The 15145-nt window shown below is 41.3% G+C and overlaps 1 protein-coding gene across 9 annotated transcripts in view; it reads right to left on the bottom strand.

Moving 5' to 3' along the window:
• Positions 1–15145, bottom strand: part of ptpn13 (protein tyrosine phosphatase non-receptor type 13) — a 265404-nt gene that overhangs the window by 163460 nt on the left and 86799 nt on the right. For all 9 annotated transcript variants that reach the window (XM_072547657.1, XM_072547747.1, XM_072547874.1 and 6 more), the window contains exons 7-9: positions 14238–14780; positions 8997–9092; positions 6676–6769 (exon numbers count right to left, since the gene is read on the bottom strand). In XM_072547657.1, coding sequence (XP_072403758.1) covers positions 6676–6769; positions 8997–9092; positions 14238–14780 — 733 coding nt within the window. The remainder of the gene's footprint in view (positions 1–6675; positions 6770–8996; positions 9093–14237; positions 14781–15145) is intronic.

Raw genomic sequence — 15145 nt, 5'->3', positions numbered from 1 at the left:
TTTAGAGGGATGGCAGCGAAGGCAGTGCAATGTTCCTCCTGCAACATGTATGAGGTGAGGGATGCCATGGACGTCCCTGCTGATTACACTTGCAGGAAGTGCACCCATCTCCAGCTCCTCCAAGACCGTGTTAGGGAACTGGAGCTGGAGTTGGATGAACTTCGGATCATTCGGGAGGCAGAGGGGGTCATAGATCGGAGCTATAGGGAAGTAGTAACTCCAAAGATGGCAGATAGATGGGTGACAGTGAGGGGGATTGGGAGGAAGCAGCCAGTGCAGGGACCCCCTGTGGTCGTTCCCCTCAAGAACAAGTATACCATTTTGGATGCTTGTGGGGGGGACGACTTACCAGGGGTAAGTAACGGGGCTCAGGCCTCTGGCACGGAGCCTGTCCCCGCTACTCAGAAGGGAAGGGTGGAGAAGAGCAGAGCAATAATAATTGGGGACTCGATAGTTCGGGGCACAGATAGGCGGTTTTGTGGGAACGAGAGACACTCACGTTTGGTATGTTGCCTCCCAGGTGCAAGGGTACGTGATGTCTCTGATCGTGTTTTCCGGGTCCTTAAGGGGGAGGGGGAGCAGCCTGAAGTCGTGGTCCATATTGGCACCAATGACATAGGTAGGAGGAGTGCTGAGGATGTTAGACAGGCTTTTAGGGAGCTAGGTTGGAAGCTCAGAGTTAGAACGAACAGAGTTGTTGTCTCTGGTTTGTTACCCGTGCCACGTGATAGAGAGTCGAGGAATAGGGAGAGAGAACAGTTAAATGCGTGGCTACAGGGATGGTGCAGGAGGGAGGGATTTCGGTACTTGGATAACTGGGGTTCTTTCTGGGGAAGGTGGGACCTCTATAAACAGGATGGTCTGCACCTGAACCTGAGGGGCACCAGTATCCTTGGGGGGAGGTTTGCTAGTGCTCTTGGGGGGGGGTTTAAACTAACTCTGCAGGGGCATGGGAACCCAGACTGTAGCTTTAGGGTGCAGGACCTGGAGTGTAGGGAGGTTAGGAATATGGCATCAATCTTAAAGGAGGGTGCCTGTAAACAGAAGAGTGGCTTGAAGTGTGTATACTTTAATGCCAGAAGTATACGAAATAAGGTAGGTGAACTCGCAGCGTGAGTTGGTACCTGGGACTTCGATGTTGTGGCTATTACGGAGACGTGGCTAGATCAGGGACAGGATTGGCTGTTGCAGGTTCCAGGGTTTAAATGTTTTAGTAGGGTCAGAGGTGGGGGTAAAAGAGGGGGGGGTGTGGCTTTGCTTGTCAAAGATAGTATTACAGCGGTGGAAAGGAAGATGGACGAAGATTTGTCATCTGAGGTAGTTTGGGTTGAGGTTAGGAATAGGAGAGGTGAGGTCACCCTGTTAGGAGTCTTTTACAGGCCTCCTAATAGTCCTAGAATCATTGAAGAAAGGATTGCGAAGATGATTCAGGAGAAGTGTGACAGTAATAGGGTGATTGTTATGGGAGACTTTAACTTTCCTGATATTGATTGGGAAAGCTATAGCTCAAGTTCGTTAGATGGGTCAGTGTTTGTGCAATGTGTGCAGGAGAGTTTCCTGACACAATATGTAGATAAGCCAACAAGAGGTGAGGCCATACTGGATTTGGTTCTGGGTAACGAACCAGGCCAGGTATTAGAACTAGAGGTAGGTGAGCACTTTGGGGACAGTGACCACAATTCGGTGATTTTTACTCTAGTGATGGAGAGGGATAAGTGTGTACTACAGGGCAAGAGTTATAGCTGGGGGCAGGGAAATTATGATGCGTTGAGGCAAGATTTAGGATGTGTGGATTGGAAAAGTAGATTCCAAGGCAAGAGCGTAATTGATATGTGGAACTTGTTCAAGGAGCAACTATTGAGTGTCCTTGATAAGTACGTACCTATCAGGCAGGGAGGAAAGGGTCGTGTGAGGGAGCCGTGGTTTAATAAGGAGTTGGAATCCCTTGTTAAATGGAAGAGGGCGGCCTTTGTAAAGATGAGGCGTGAAGGTTCAATAGGGGCGATTGAGAGTTATAAGGTAGCCCGGAAGGACCTGAAGAGAGAGCTAAGAGCAGCAAGGAGGGGACATGAAAGGTCCTTAGTGGGTAGGATTAGGGGAAACCCTAAGGCTTTCTATAGGTATGTTAGGAATAAAAGAATGACTAGGGAAGGAATAGGTCCAATCAAGGACAGTAATGGGAAGTTGTGTGTGGAGGCTGAAGAGATTGGGGAGGCGCTGAATGAATACTTTTCGTCAGTATTCACTCAGGAACAGGACATTGTTGTCGATATGAATACTGAGGCACGAATAAGTAGAATGGATGGCTTTGAGATATGTAGAGAAGAGGTGTTGGAAATTCTGGCAAGGGTGAAAATAGATAAGTCCCCTGGGCCTGATGGCATTTATCCTAGGATTCTCTGGGAAGCAAGGGAGGAGATTGCAGAGCCATTGGCCTTGATTTTTGTGTCCTCTTTGTCGACAGGAGTAGTGCCAGAGGACTGGAGGCTAGCAAACGTGGTTCCCTTGTTCAAGAAGGGGAGTAGGGATAATCCTAGTAACTATAGGCCAGTGAGTCTCACTTCTGTTGTGGGCAAAGTCTTAGAGAGAATTGTAAGGGATAGGATTTATGAACATTTGGATAGGAATAATGTGATCAAGGATAGTCAGCATGGTTTTGTGAAGGGCAGGTCGTGCCTCACAAACCTTATTGAATTCTTTGAGAAGGTGACTAAGGAGGTAGATGAGGGGAAAGCGGTAGATGTGGTATATATGGATTTTAGTAAGGCGTTTGATAAGGTCCTCCATGGTAGGCTACTGCAGAAAATACAGAGATATGGCATTGAGGGTGAGTTGGAGGTTTGGATTAGGAATTGGCTCTCTGGAAGAAGACAGAGGGTAGTAGTTGATGGCAAAGGTTCATCTTGGAGTGCCGTCACTCGCGGTGTTCCGCAAGGATCTGTTTTGGGACCATTGCTGTTCGTCATTTTTATAAATGACCTGGAGGAAGGGTTAGAAGGTTGGGTGAGCAAGTTTGTGGATGATACGAAAGTCGGAGGAGTTGTAGACAATGAGGAAGGATATGGCAGGTTACAGCGGGATATAGAGAACTGCAGAGCTGGGCAGAAAGGTGGCAAATGGAGTTCAATGTAGCTAAGTGTGCGGTGATTCACTTTGGTAAGAGTAACAAAAAGATGGATTACTGGGCTAATGGTAGACTACTTGGTAGTGTGGAAGAGCAGAGGGATCTTGGTGTCCATGTACACAGATCTCTGAAAGTTGCCACCCAGGTAAATAGTGCAGTGAAGAAGGCATATGGCGTACTGGCTTTTATTGGTAGAGGAATTGAGTTCCGGAGTCCTGAGGTCATGCTGCAGTTGTATAAGACTCTGGTGCGGCCGCATCTGGAATATTGTGTGCAGTTTTGGTCGCCATACTATAGGATGGATGTGGAGGCACTGGAACAGGTGCAGAGGAAGTTTACCAGGATGTTGCCTGGTATGGTAGGAAGATCCTATGAGGAAAGGCTGAGGCACTTGGGGTTGTTTTCAATTGGAGAAAAGAAGGTTTAGGGGTGACTTGATAGAGGTGTACAAGATGATTAGGAGGTTAGATAGGGTTGACAGTGAGAACCTTTTTCCACGTATGGAGTCAGCTATGACAAGGGGGCATAGCTTTAAATTAAGGGGGGGTAGATATAGGACTGATGTTAGGGGTAGGTTCTTCACTCAGCGAGTCATAAGTTCATGGAATGCCCTGCCAGTAGCAGTAGTGGACTCTCCCTCTTTATGGGTATTTAAGCGGGCATTGGATAGGTATATGGAGGATAGTGGGTTAGTGTAGGTTAGGTGGGCTTTGATCGGCGCAACATCGAGGGCCGAAGGGCCTGTACTGCGCTGTATTCTTCTATGTTCTATGTTAAAGAGACCGTGGAGTGCAGGTTCATAGCTCCTTGAAAATGGAGTTGCAGATAGATAGGATAGTGAAGAAGTCGTTTGGTATACTTTCCTTTATTGGTCAGAGTACTGAGTACAGGAGTTGGAAGATCACGTTGCGGCTGTACAGGACATTGGTTAGGCCACTGTTGGAATATTGCGTGCAATTCTGGTCTCCTTCCTATTGGAAAATCGTTGCGAAACTTGAAAGGGTTCAGAAAAAATTTACAAGGATGTTGCCAGGGTTGGAGGATTTGAGTTATAGGGAGAGGCTGAACAGGCTGGGGCTGTTTTCCTTGGAGCGTCGGAGGCTGAGGGGTGACCTTATAGATGTTTACAAAATTATGAGGGGCATGGATAGGATAAATAGGCAAAGTCTTTTCGCTGGGGTCGGGGAGTCCAGAACTAGAGGGCAGAGGTTTCGGGTGAGAGGGGAAAGGTATAAAAGAGACCTACAGGGCAACCTTTTTACGCAGAGGGTGGTGCGTGTATGGAATGAGCTGTCAGAGGAAGTGGTGGAGTCTGGTACATTTGCAACATTTAAGAGGCATTTGGATGGGTATATGAATAGGAAGGGTTTGGAGGGATATGGGCCGGGTGCAGGCAGGTGGGACTAGATTGGGTCGGGATATCTGGTCGGTGTCGGCGGGTTGGACCGAAGGTTCTGTTTCCATGCTGTACATCTCTATGACTCTAAAAGGGCTTCAACAGACTGCAGCACTCCCAACCTACCAAGGGAAGAACACCTCTACAGAATATTTGCCAAGGGCGGATATCCCCACAGCTTCATCCACAGATGCCTAACAGACAAACACCACAACGAGGACACGCCACGACCAAACTCACTAATCCCATTACCATACGTAAAAAAACTTCTCAGATCTGACAGCCAGCCTTCTCCAACTACTGGGATTCATGACAGCCCATAAACCAACAGGCATGCTTAGACAACAACTCACCAGGACAAAAGACCCAACACCAATCTTGTGCAAGACTAATGTAATTTACAAGATTCCATGCAAAGACTGCACAAAACACTGTATCAGGCAAACAGGCAGACAATTAGCAATCCTCATCCACTAACACCAACCAGCCACTAAACCCCATGACCAGCTGTCCCTAGTAGCCATACGCACAGATGACAAGGACCATACATTCGACTGGGACAACACAACGATCATACACAAGCCAAACAGAAGACAGCCAGAGAATTTCTAGAAGCATGGCACTTATCCGTGGACTCCACCAACAAACACATTGACCTGGACCCAGTGTACCGGCCAGCACAACAAAAAACCGGAACCGGCAACTGGAAGCAGCAGGAATGGAACCAATTAAATTCCAGAAAACACAGTACAGCAGTGGTTCCTGGGAGGCCCCAAAGCACTGAAGGTGTCACTTAGACAGGGGACGAAAAGTCTGCAAATCAACATCCCAGTTGGGTGAACAGACCTACAACTGGATATGAATCTTCTAATGTTAATTTCAAAATTCCAAGTTTTTTTTTGCTTTTAGTTATGACTGTTCAGCTGTGGTCAGGATTGTCAGTGAAATGATCCAAAACATGGCCAGATTAAGAGACAATTGCTTCTCATGGGGCACATTTGCAATCAGTATTCCTGAACCTAATCAAATAACCAATCTCAAGTGGTAACCAACATATGTGCATCATGATTTTAAACTTTCACTTCTAAATCCATTTTACTATAATAGTGTATGTTTTCAAACAAATCACACAGCATTTTCTCTGTAACAACATTACACAGTGATTTTATTTTCAATAAACTGGTCACATAAATTTTGCTTTATTGTGTGGAAGAAAAAATTACAATGACTTCCTATGTTGACTAACCAGAAGTCGGGATGATTTATTGCAATTTTAACTGGTACCAAATTTTACACAAGCGAGATGGTTTTGTGTTACTCCTCTTGTACATCAGATGCCACAACTTTTAACAGTAAGAGTTAAGGACAAATAGAAAAACACTTCTAATTCTAGGACCTCCAGCCTTGCCTCAGATGATTAACTGTTTTGGAGAGACTGGTATAATCAAGGATTGTATTCTGGAAAGATGCACAAAAATAGTTTCCTTGCTGCAAAACTCCACTGTTTTCACAATACATTTCCCCCATTACAAAGATGTATATTTCCTAAATTTTATTCAAGAATTTATAAATTCAGATAAACCAGATCTTTCACACAGTAATCTAACTTTAGAAACAAACATCTTACTGATTGCTAAAATAAAAAAAACTGGACAACACCACAACATTAAATATGTTGTTATTTATTTATTAAAGGTATCTGTAGTTCAAGTAAGTCCAGCAACTAATTTAGATCATGCTAGCATATAATCTAGTCACCTGAAATTGAAGGATTTTAAACTAGACCTCACTATATATACATTGTACATATTTACTACCGTAAGACAAAGAGCTAACAATTTGGGAATTATTGCACATAAGCAAGGCAGCCATTAATAAATTTATACATGTGATCTGCGGAGGAATAAGGAAGTAAATCACAGGGGAGAGAAAAAGAAACCTTCTTGTGAATGGATGATCAAATCTCCACTTCATGTACAATAAGAGAATGGAAATACTTAAGAGAATGGAAATTGGTGAATAATCATGCAAATAAGCACACAAGTACCATATACAATTTGAGATTGGAATGTGTTATAAAGAATATCCCATGGTCTTAATAAATTACTAGATTCATTTTATGAATTTTAAAAGTATAACTGCAAGTAAAAAGTACCTGGAGGATCTCTTTTTTGAAATGTATGACTCTGCCAAGAATTCATCTTCTCCTGTTTGAGAACTGTATCTCCGAATATCATCATTTCTGTGGACTGTCAGCAGGGAGGAACAGAAGTAGTACTGATTATCTAGATTATCTACATGAGCACACAGCAATCAAATAATACCAAGCATTTATATACCACATTTAGTACAGTGTAACATCCCAACGTGGTTTGCAGGAACATCATCAAAAAGTACCACATCAAAACACAAAGAGACAAGAGGACACCTGACCAGAAGCTTGGTCAAGGAGGGAGATTTTAAAGGACCATCTTAGGAGAGAATTAGGTAGCAGAAGACACTCAGTGATAGTTTCAGAGATTAGAATTTAAGCATGAAGCAGATGTCAATGATGGAGTATATTCTGGGATGAGAAAAGAAGTCAGAATTAGAGAAATAAAAGTTAGAGAGCACGAAGCATTTTTTTTCAGCATGTACGAATGCAATCACAAAAGCAAGATTATTACTTCAGCATATACAACAGCCATATATTCACAAACTAGGGCAACGTGGCAACCCTCTTTGGATTCTAATCAGAAATATGGGTTAGAAACACCTCCCTCTAGCAGTTCTATTATCTCGAGATTTGAATTGTGTAGATTGATCACTTGCAGAATCCTATCAAGTTTAAAGACACTGCACCTAAACATAGTCATTTGCTGAGATGTGGAAGAGCAATAAACTAAAACATAAAACTGGGATTTTTAATTGGAGATCTTGTCGGATGAGAAAAAAATTCAAATCCGATAGAGTGGATAAGAGCAAAACTGGACAATTACTTATAGGCAGATTTTGGATAAGTGAAAGAGGAAGGCTGACAAAAGCCAAGCCTGAAGATGACAAAGGTAATGATAATATTGATGTCTACAGCAGATGGGCTTAGGCAGAGGCATAGATCAGTGAATTTCAGAAGGTGGAAGTGAAGACCTTTAGAGTGGAGAATATATGGGGTGAAAGAATTTGTGTAGTAGGAATTGGGACAGAGTTGCAAAAAGTCTGGTTCATACTGAAACAGTAACCAGAGACGGGGAAGGACGTTGACTATCAGTTTGGCAATATGAGCAATCACTGGGCTGAAGAACTAGAGTAGCACGGCTGGGCGAAATCAGTATACATGTAGAAGTTAACTCCATGTTATCACCAAAGCAAAGCATATGGATGAGAAGGATCAGGGAAACAAAGTCAGGTCCTAGGGGATTTTCAACTTAACATACTAAGGGCAGGAAGCAGATCTGTTATTTGAAATATTTGCCCCTGCAAGGAACAAAATTGGGCAATTTTCATTTAGTTGAAAGAAAATGATGTTATTCACCATATGAAAAGCATCATAGAGGATACTGTAGTACAGGCAGAGGCACACAGAATGTACTTGGTGACTTTGACTGCATTAATATGTGCAATGGCTGGAATGGAAATATTCAAACACAAACATTGGAGTTTGGTAAAGATGCGTGTGAAGTTTAGAGTTGACAAGACATTTCAAGGACTTTGATGTGGAAATGACAGTTGGGAAAAGTGGGATAGTTCACATTAAGCAATTGAGGGTGTGTACAGATCATTCTGCTGTAACACGACAAGTGCCTTCCTCTGCAACCCCGCTCTATAGAAAATGACACTGTAGAACATCGTTATACCTGTACAGTAGAAAGTCCATGTTATCTAAACAGTATCCACAATTTGTCACTTGTGTTATGATCTGATTCCCTACAGTGTAGAAACAGGCCCTTCAGCCCAACAAGTCACACCAACCCTCCAAACCCACCAACCCACCCCAGATCCATTTCCCTCTGACTAACGCTCCTAACAGTATGGGCAATTTAGCATGACCAATTCACCTGACCTGCACATCTTTGGACTGTGGAAGGAAACCGGAGCATCTGGAGGAAACCCAAACAGACACGTGGAGAATGTGTAAACTCCACACAGACCGTTGCTTGAGGCTGGAATCGAACCTGGGACCCTGGTGCTGTGAGGCAGCAGTACTAAGCACTGAGCCACCGTGTCACCCCAAATTCACATCGTCAATTCGCATTGACAAAATGTACCTTATACTAGAATGGCGTGTACTTCAAATACGACTGAGTTGACAGGAGTTTCAAAAACAGAGGAGAAAGTATCCAAGGGAATTATTTATAAAGGAAATTATTTATATCAGCAGCAGCATAGGGGACAGGAAAGGAATTGGAGGATGAGCAGTTTAGTGATATTGTGTTAAGAGAGCTGAACGGTACCAATGAAAATCAGAAATACCATGAATTGTTCAATGTTTAAAGTTACCTGGTCGATTATCTGGGTCAGAGGAAACAAGAGATGTGCTTTCACTTGCTGTGCTGTATATATCACTGTGGTGAGCTGAATGTAATCCTGTGGGTTCTGGTAAAACGTATCAAACAATATGAATATACCACAGATATAATCAGTGTTTTCAATATCAAGCGCACAGATTACAAAAGAAATATAATTTCTATGTTATGCAGGAATTCAAACTGATGATATTTTGTCAACTATGAGCCATATACTTAGGTAATTAATTATAGTCCACAATGAACCAAAGGCATTTCTCTGTCAGAAACACTCAGTGATTATCTAGCTCAAGGGACAACACTCCATAATGAGCACAGGATCATGCAAGGCAGGCCTTCATTAACTACCACAGACAGTGTAGGGATCAAGCACACAGCTTTGATGTCAGTGTGCATCACACTCTAGCCAACTTAGCTAACTAACCACAACTATGAGCCCAATCCATAAAACATCATGAGCACATCTACAGGAGATCACTAGTTTTCTTCAAAAAACAGATATTGCTGGCTCCTCAACAAAATAAATGATACTCTCTTGACCATTTAATCATTCATATTTTTTGTTAATCATACATAAACATAAAGGTTTAAACATTTTAGGAAGTTCCAAAAAAAACACTGAACGGCTCAGAATGAACAGAAGTGTGATTGAGTTATAAATGCTTATGTTTAAACTCATTACAACGAATTGACTGAAAGCAGTTTCAGATAGTTTAAATATCTCAGTGGTTACACTCCCAATTATAGAAGCAGCATATTTTTCTCCCCAATGACAAAAGCATGAATTTCAGAAATGGATGATTAACGAAAAATATTTTTATCTCCTATACTCTATATTTGTATTACATGTATTTTACTAGTATAATGTGATCAGCATTAACAACATTCTCCCAACTTTCTTACTTGATAAAACTGCCTGACAATGACAGAAAAGCAGAAGTATTCTTTAGCTTATTTTCCCAAAACAGATGTAGGTAGGGCCAAGTATAACACAAAATTTTACATCAGTGGAAAAGAAAATCAAGAGCTTTGCACACAGGGCACATTGTAATTTACTGAAATTGGCTGAAACATCATCAAATCAGAGCTTAAATAGATAATGATCTGATTGAACCTGCTCTTATATTAAAGACTTTGATCATAAAAACTCGTCACCATTAGAGTGAACGCTTCACCAATTTCAGTGCACACACTGTTAAAGCAAAAATCACAGCAAGCGAAAGAATTCTCAAAAGATCCCAAGGGTTTGTACTTGGGAATCATGCTCGCAGAAGCCATTGAGTAAATTATCCTTTCAAAATATATTTTTCATCAGGACAATCTCTTCCCATGTGGACTGAATGCTGAGAACATTCGATTTGGATTGGACAACATGTTCTGGAGCCTGATCAAACATTTTACTGAAACTGTACTTATTGACGTTCAAGTACCCATATCCTGTTCCTTTTGCTTGAACAAAGTATCCAGCCAGCCAGGTAGGCAATGATTTTAATACTTTGCATCAGACTGGTAATATGTTTTTTATAAAGACTTAGAAATTAATGCTCATCACAATATCCAGATCAGATTAGATTGCCTACAGTGTGGAAACAGGCCCTAAACATAGACAACATTCACAGAGAGACTCCACTTGACAATTGGAAAGGAGCAAACAGTAACAAACATAAGTTTCAATATTTGGCTGCAATTAAGAGTGCACGCCTTGGCTTTAGTGCACTTCAAATCTGGGATACGAAAGCCAATTGTAGCACCCTGAGAAGTGAAATCTGAAGGTCTGATACCTACAGGATTGGAGATAATTAGCAATTCGACAAAATGGGTGATAAGGAGGACTTTGTTTTAAGGCATGTTAGATTATTGACTGGTGACATATGGAAATGGCTGATTGGGCCAGCATTTATTGGCCGTCCATGGGTGCCCTTGAGAAGATGATGGTGAGCTATCTTTTTGAGCCACTGCAGTCCATTTGATGTAGGGATGAATGCAGTAAAAAGGAGAGAATTAGCTACAGCTACCAAAAAGGACACCCTGACTCCAGTAGTTTTGTTTCGATTAAAATGTAAGCTTGCTACAAGTCCTGTACATTCAGATAACAATACAATTCCCCTCCACGCATGCATCAATTGAAATTAGCCCCTGCACATTCTGCAGCAATACATTCCAGATTGCAGGCACTCACAGCATGCTGATAGGGAAGCAGGGAGGATGCAATTGGCATCTAGGGGAATCAAAGATATTTCCTGATTCACAATATTGGAGGACCTGCACAACAGGTGAGTGTGAAATTGGATTTCCAACTGCATCGTGGGGAACTGATATGAATTAGTTAATAACATGACTCATTTCAATCACTGCCAGTCCCATTAGTTCAGGGGACATATTCTCTTTTTCTTAAAGCTGTTTAACCTTTGGCTCTCTCCTGCCCATCATTAGGCAAGATTACTAAGGACTTAAGTCTTTTACAAATGAGTTCTGCAAACCAATTTTACTTCTCCTTTTGGAGATATCATAAAACAACCAAGTATGAACTCTGTTGATGGAATTTACTCCTTTATGTTCTCCTTTAAGACTGTAGCCTACTCTTATCAAATGGTTTTAGGACTTTATGCTAGTTTTGTCTATAAATCACATGTATGGTGTTGCAATGTGTTCAAACCAAAAACTAAAATTAAATGGTCAAGAAACCTTGACATAAGAGACAGAAATTCCTGGAAATAAACCAGAGCTTGGTCAACAGAAGAATCTCATGCTGGTAAACCTCATCAGAATGAGTTCCTCTACAGAAACAATATTTCCAAAGAAGTACCTTATACTGTAAGCCACACAGAATAATGTCATGAACATGTGTTGGAGTTAGAAAGCATTAAAGTAAATGGGTCCACCGTGGGCGACACGGTGGCACAGTGGTTAGCACTGCTGCCTCACAGCGCCAGAGATCCGGGTTCAATTCCTGGGAGTTTGCACATTCTCCCAGTGTCTGTGTGGGCTTCCTCCAGGTGCTCAGGTTTCCTCCCACAGTCCAAAGATGTGCAGTTAGGTGAATTGACCATGCTAAATTGCCCATAGCCTTAGGTGAAGGGGTAAATGTAAGGGAATGGGTCTGGGTGGGTGCGCTTCGGCGGGTCGGTGTGGACTTGTTGGGCTGAAGGGCCTGTTTCCACACTGTAAGTAATCTAATTAAAGTTCTGAAAATGAGTGACACGTCAAATATTATAGCCTGCCTTTTATCTACACGAAATGCACACTAACCTTCTACCTATATTGAAAGTTCATTTTAGATTTCTAATTTTCAACATTGACCACTTTATGTTTTGACTTTCATTCGACAAAGACAGCCATTTTTGCCAAAACATTAAAAGACAAAATGGAGCCACACAAATACGACAAAAGCAAGCTCCTTCATATTAAATCATCTCACCCTCTACAGAAACCCTACTGCTTTCCCACTGGAGATTGATTAATAGATGACAATAGACAATAGGTGCAGGAGTAGGCCATTCTGCCCTTCGAGCCAGCACCACCATTCATTATGATCATGGCTGATCATCCTCAATCAGTATCCTGTTCCTGCCTTATCCCCATATCCCTTGATTCCACTTTCCTTAAGAGCTCCACCCAATTACTATTAGTGCCAGAAAAACCTATATCCCAGAAATGAAAAAGAAAACACCGTCTACTTGATTTTTAAAAGATAAATTGTGACATCAATAACCTTCCTTGATATCAGTATGAAGAAATACTTTGCAATATGTTTTCAAAAAGCAAGATAATGTACTTCTTGAATATCATTCCTCTATAAAAACATGACAAGGCTTTCACAGGCTCTTCATCAGATCAAAGCCAATGTACAACCCATGAAGGAGATATTATGAAGCTTGTTCAAACAATTTCAAGGAAAGTATCAAAGGAAGAAAAGGCGGTGGATGAGCAGAGAGATTTCGGAAAAGAATTCCAGATCTTCGGATCTAAACCACTGAAGGCACAATTTCACCAGTGGCAAGTCAACTGTAGGGGGAGATGCACAGAAGTTAAAGCACAATGTATGGAGTTTGAAGATTTATACAGCTGGACAATGTTACAGGGGAGGGTGAGCACATGAAAGGATTTTATCATGAGGATCAGTATTTCAAATCTAAAATCTTGGATGACATGCAGCCAATGGGAGTTCAGTGGACACAAGGGTGTGGGAGACAGAACTCGATATAGAATGATGATACATAGTCGGTGATGAGTCAACCGATACTCCTACATATTTTCCAATTTCCTCCTTAGCGAGTTCTATCCCAATTAGAATGCTAGTATCTCCAATTATTAGATGCCTTCAATAGAAGAGATAAGAAAAGAATGATGAAAGAAAATTTAAAACTGAACACTGAAAAGAGACAAACAGGAACTCATGGCACAAGCAGAGTAACTATTATGAAATTCTCCAACCTGGTACTTGCTTAAAGAAAAAAAGGGTGAAACATTTGTGTCAAAGTAAATGTAAAGGTAATGACAGTCACAATTATTTATGCATAAGTAGCTCAGAGAGGAGTAGGTGAGCAATTAATGGTAAGTATTCAAAAGCTGCTTTCCAAGTTGCATTGTTTTCAATGGTAGCTACCAAACAAAAACAGTATTTCACTATCTGTCTTATCATTGACATGCAGTGAATGTCATGAAATTGCTGTATTTTATGGTACTTATGAACTAAGCCCATAAATCCAATTTTCGGCTGCTAAAGCAAGTACCTATTTAATGGCATGACAACTGTCACTGTAATCAATCTCTCTGGCAATGAAAATCAGGTATTACAATTGTCATGTTTTCAATTTTTGAAGGAGATATTAAAAATGCATTTCTTATTTTTCTGATGCTTTTCCTTTCCTTAAACTGATCTTTTATTGTGTGCCTTTCATTTGACGTATTCACTCTAATTTTACCCTACATCTCAGTCCCATTCTTTATTTTGTAATCAGGAGATTGATTGAGAGACACTGTTGGTTGCCATGTTCACTTAGCTCCAGAAATCTTGTTTTTGTTGCTGCATTATCAGGTCATACTTTGTCCATAAAGACTCTTATCTAACAGATGATGTTACATGCCTTGCTACATCTAAATCAATCCATTAAATCAAGAGTAAACGCTTTGTTTCCATCATCGCAGGCTCTCCATATACTGGTACCCCCATCTTAAATCTTACGATGGCGAAATGTTTTAATATTGTACTTACCATCCATAACCATTGCTTCTCTCAGAACTTGCAATTTCCTTTGCCGTTCTTTAATCCTTTCATAAGCCTCTGAGAGAGCTGATGAGGTAGAAAGTTGAGATGTCTGAGGAGGGTTCTGAAAACCTAGTATAGTTGGCACATGCCCAAAGTCTCTGTACTTTGGCTCTCTGGCTTGGGTGATGCTCTTAATCTGTCTGCCTTTTCCCTGTGGAGAAAGGCTTCTCCAATGAGTATTATCCCCAGATGATATAACTTTACTACCATCAAAATCCAAATCAACTGTTGAGGTCCAGAGTTTCCAATGACCAGAATCTCCAACGGTATTCTGCTTTCTATCAAAACAATTTCTAGATCGAGGCTTGTTGTATACTTCTACTATATCTTCTTGTCCAGAGGCTGTGTGGCAAGACGCCATATTGGATTTCTTATCGGTAATCGCCAAGAAGCCCATAGATTTACTAAGTCCTCGATTCAGCGAGGCCTGCTCGCAGAATTGCGCTTTGTACTTCTCTGTTCCCTTGGGAGCTTCTTTCTTACTGTTTTCTGGAAAAATAAAAACAAAACTAAATTGTATGGACACTTATGAGCACATGGTTGAATATCCTTTCTTACTGGAGATAAACACCCATGAATGCTGGACATTGATAAGAGTAGCAACCTTTTTCTCTAAAATCTAAATGGCTATTCATTTTTGCTTCAAGATTCAGGCTGTGGATTACCACTACTTTGTTTTTAAAATGGTACAATCTCTTAAAATCACTGTTCATTTGAGAAAAATCATAATGTAATCAGGAAATGACAAGTTTTGCATCAGAATTTGTGATTAGAAAACAGTCAAATGATTAGTTCTCAGCATAACAAACAGTAAGCTGAAAGCAATTCAAAGTATTTGTTTAGCTGCGTTTAAA

Source organism: Chiloscyllium punctatum, chromosome 1 (assembly GCF_047496795.1).
Source record: "Chiloscyllium punctatum isolate Juve2018m chromosome 1, sChiPun1.3, whole genome shotgun sequence".
In the NCBI taxonomy this organism is placed as follows: Eukaryota; Metazoa; Chordata; class Chondrichthyes; order Orectolobiformes; family Hemiscylliidae; genus Chiloscyllium; species Chiloscyllium punctatum.
Note: the sequence above shows the minus strand (reverse complement) of the source record. Positions and strands in the feature narration are given on the sequence as shown.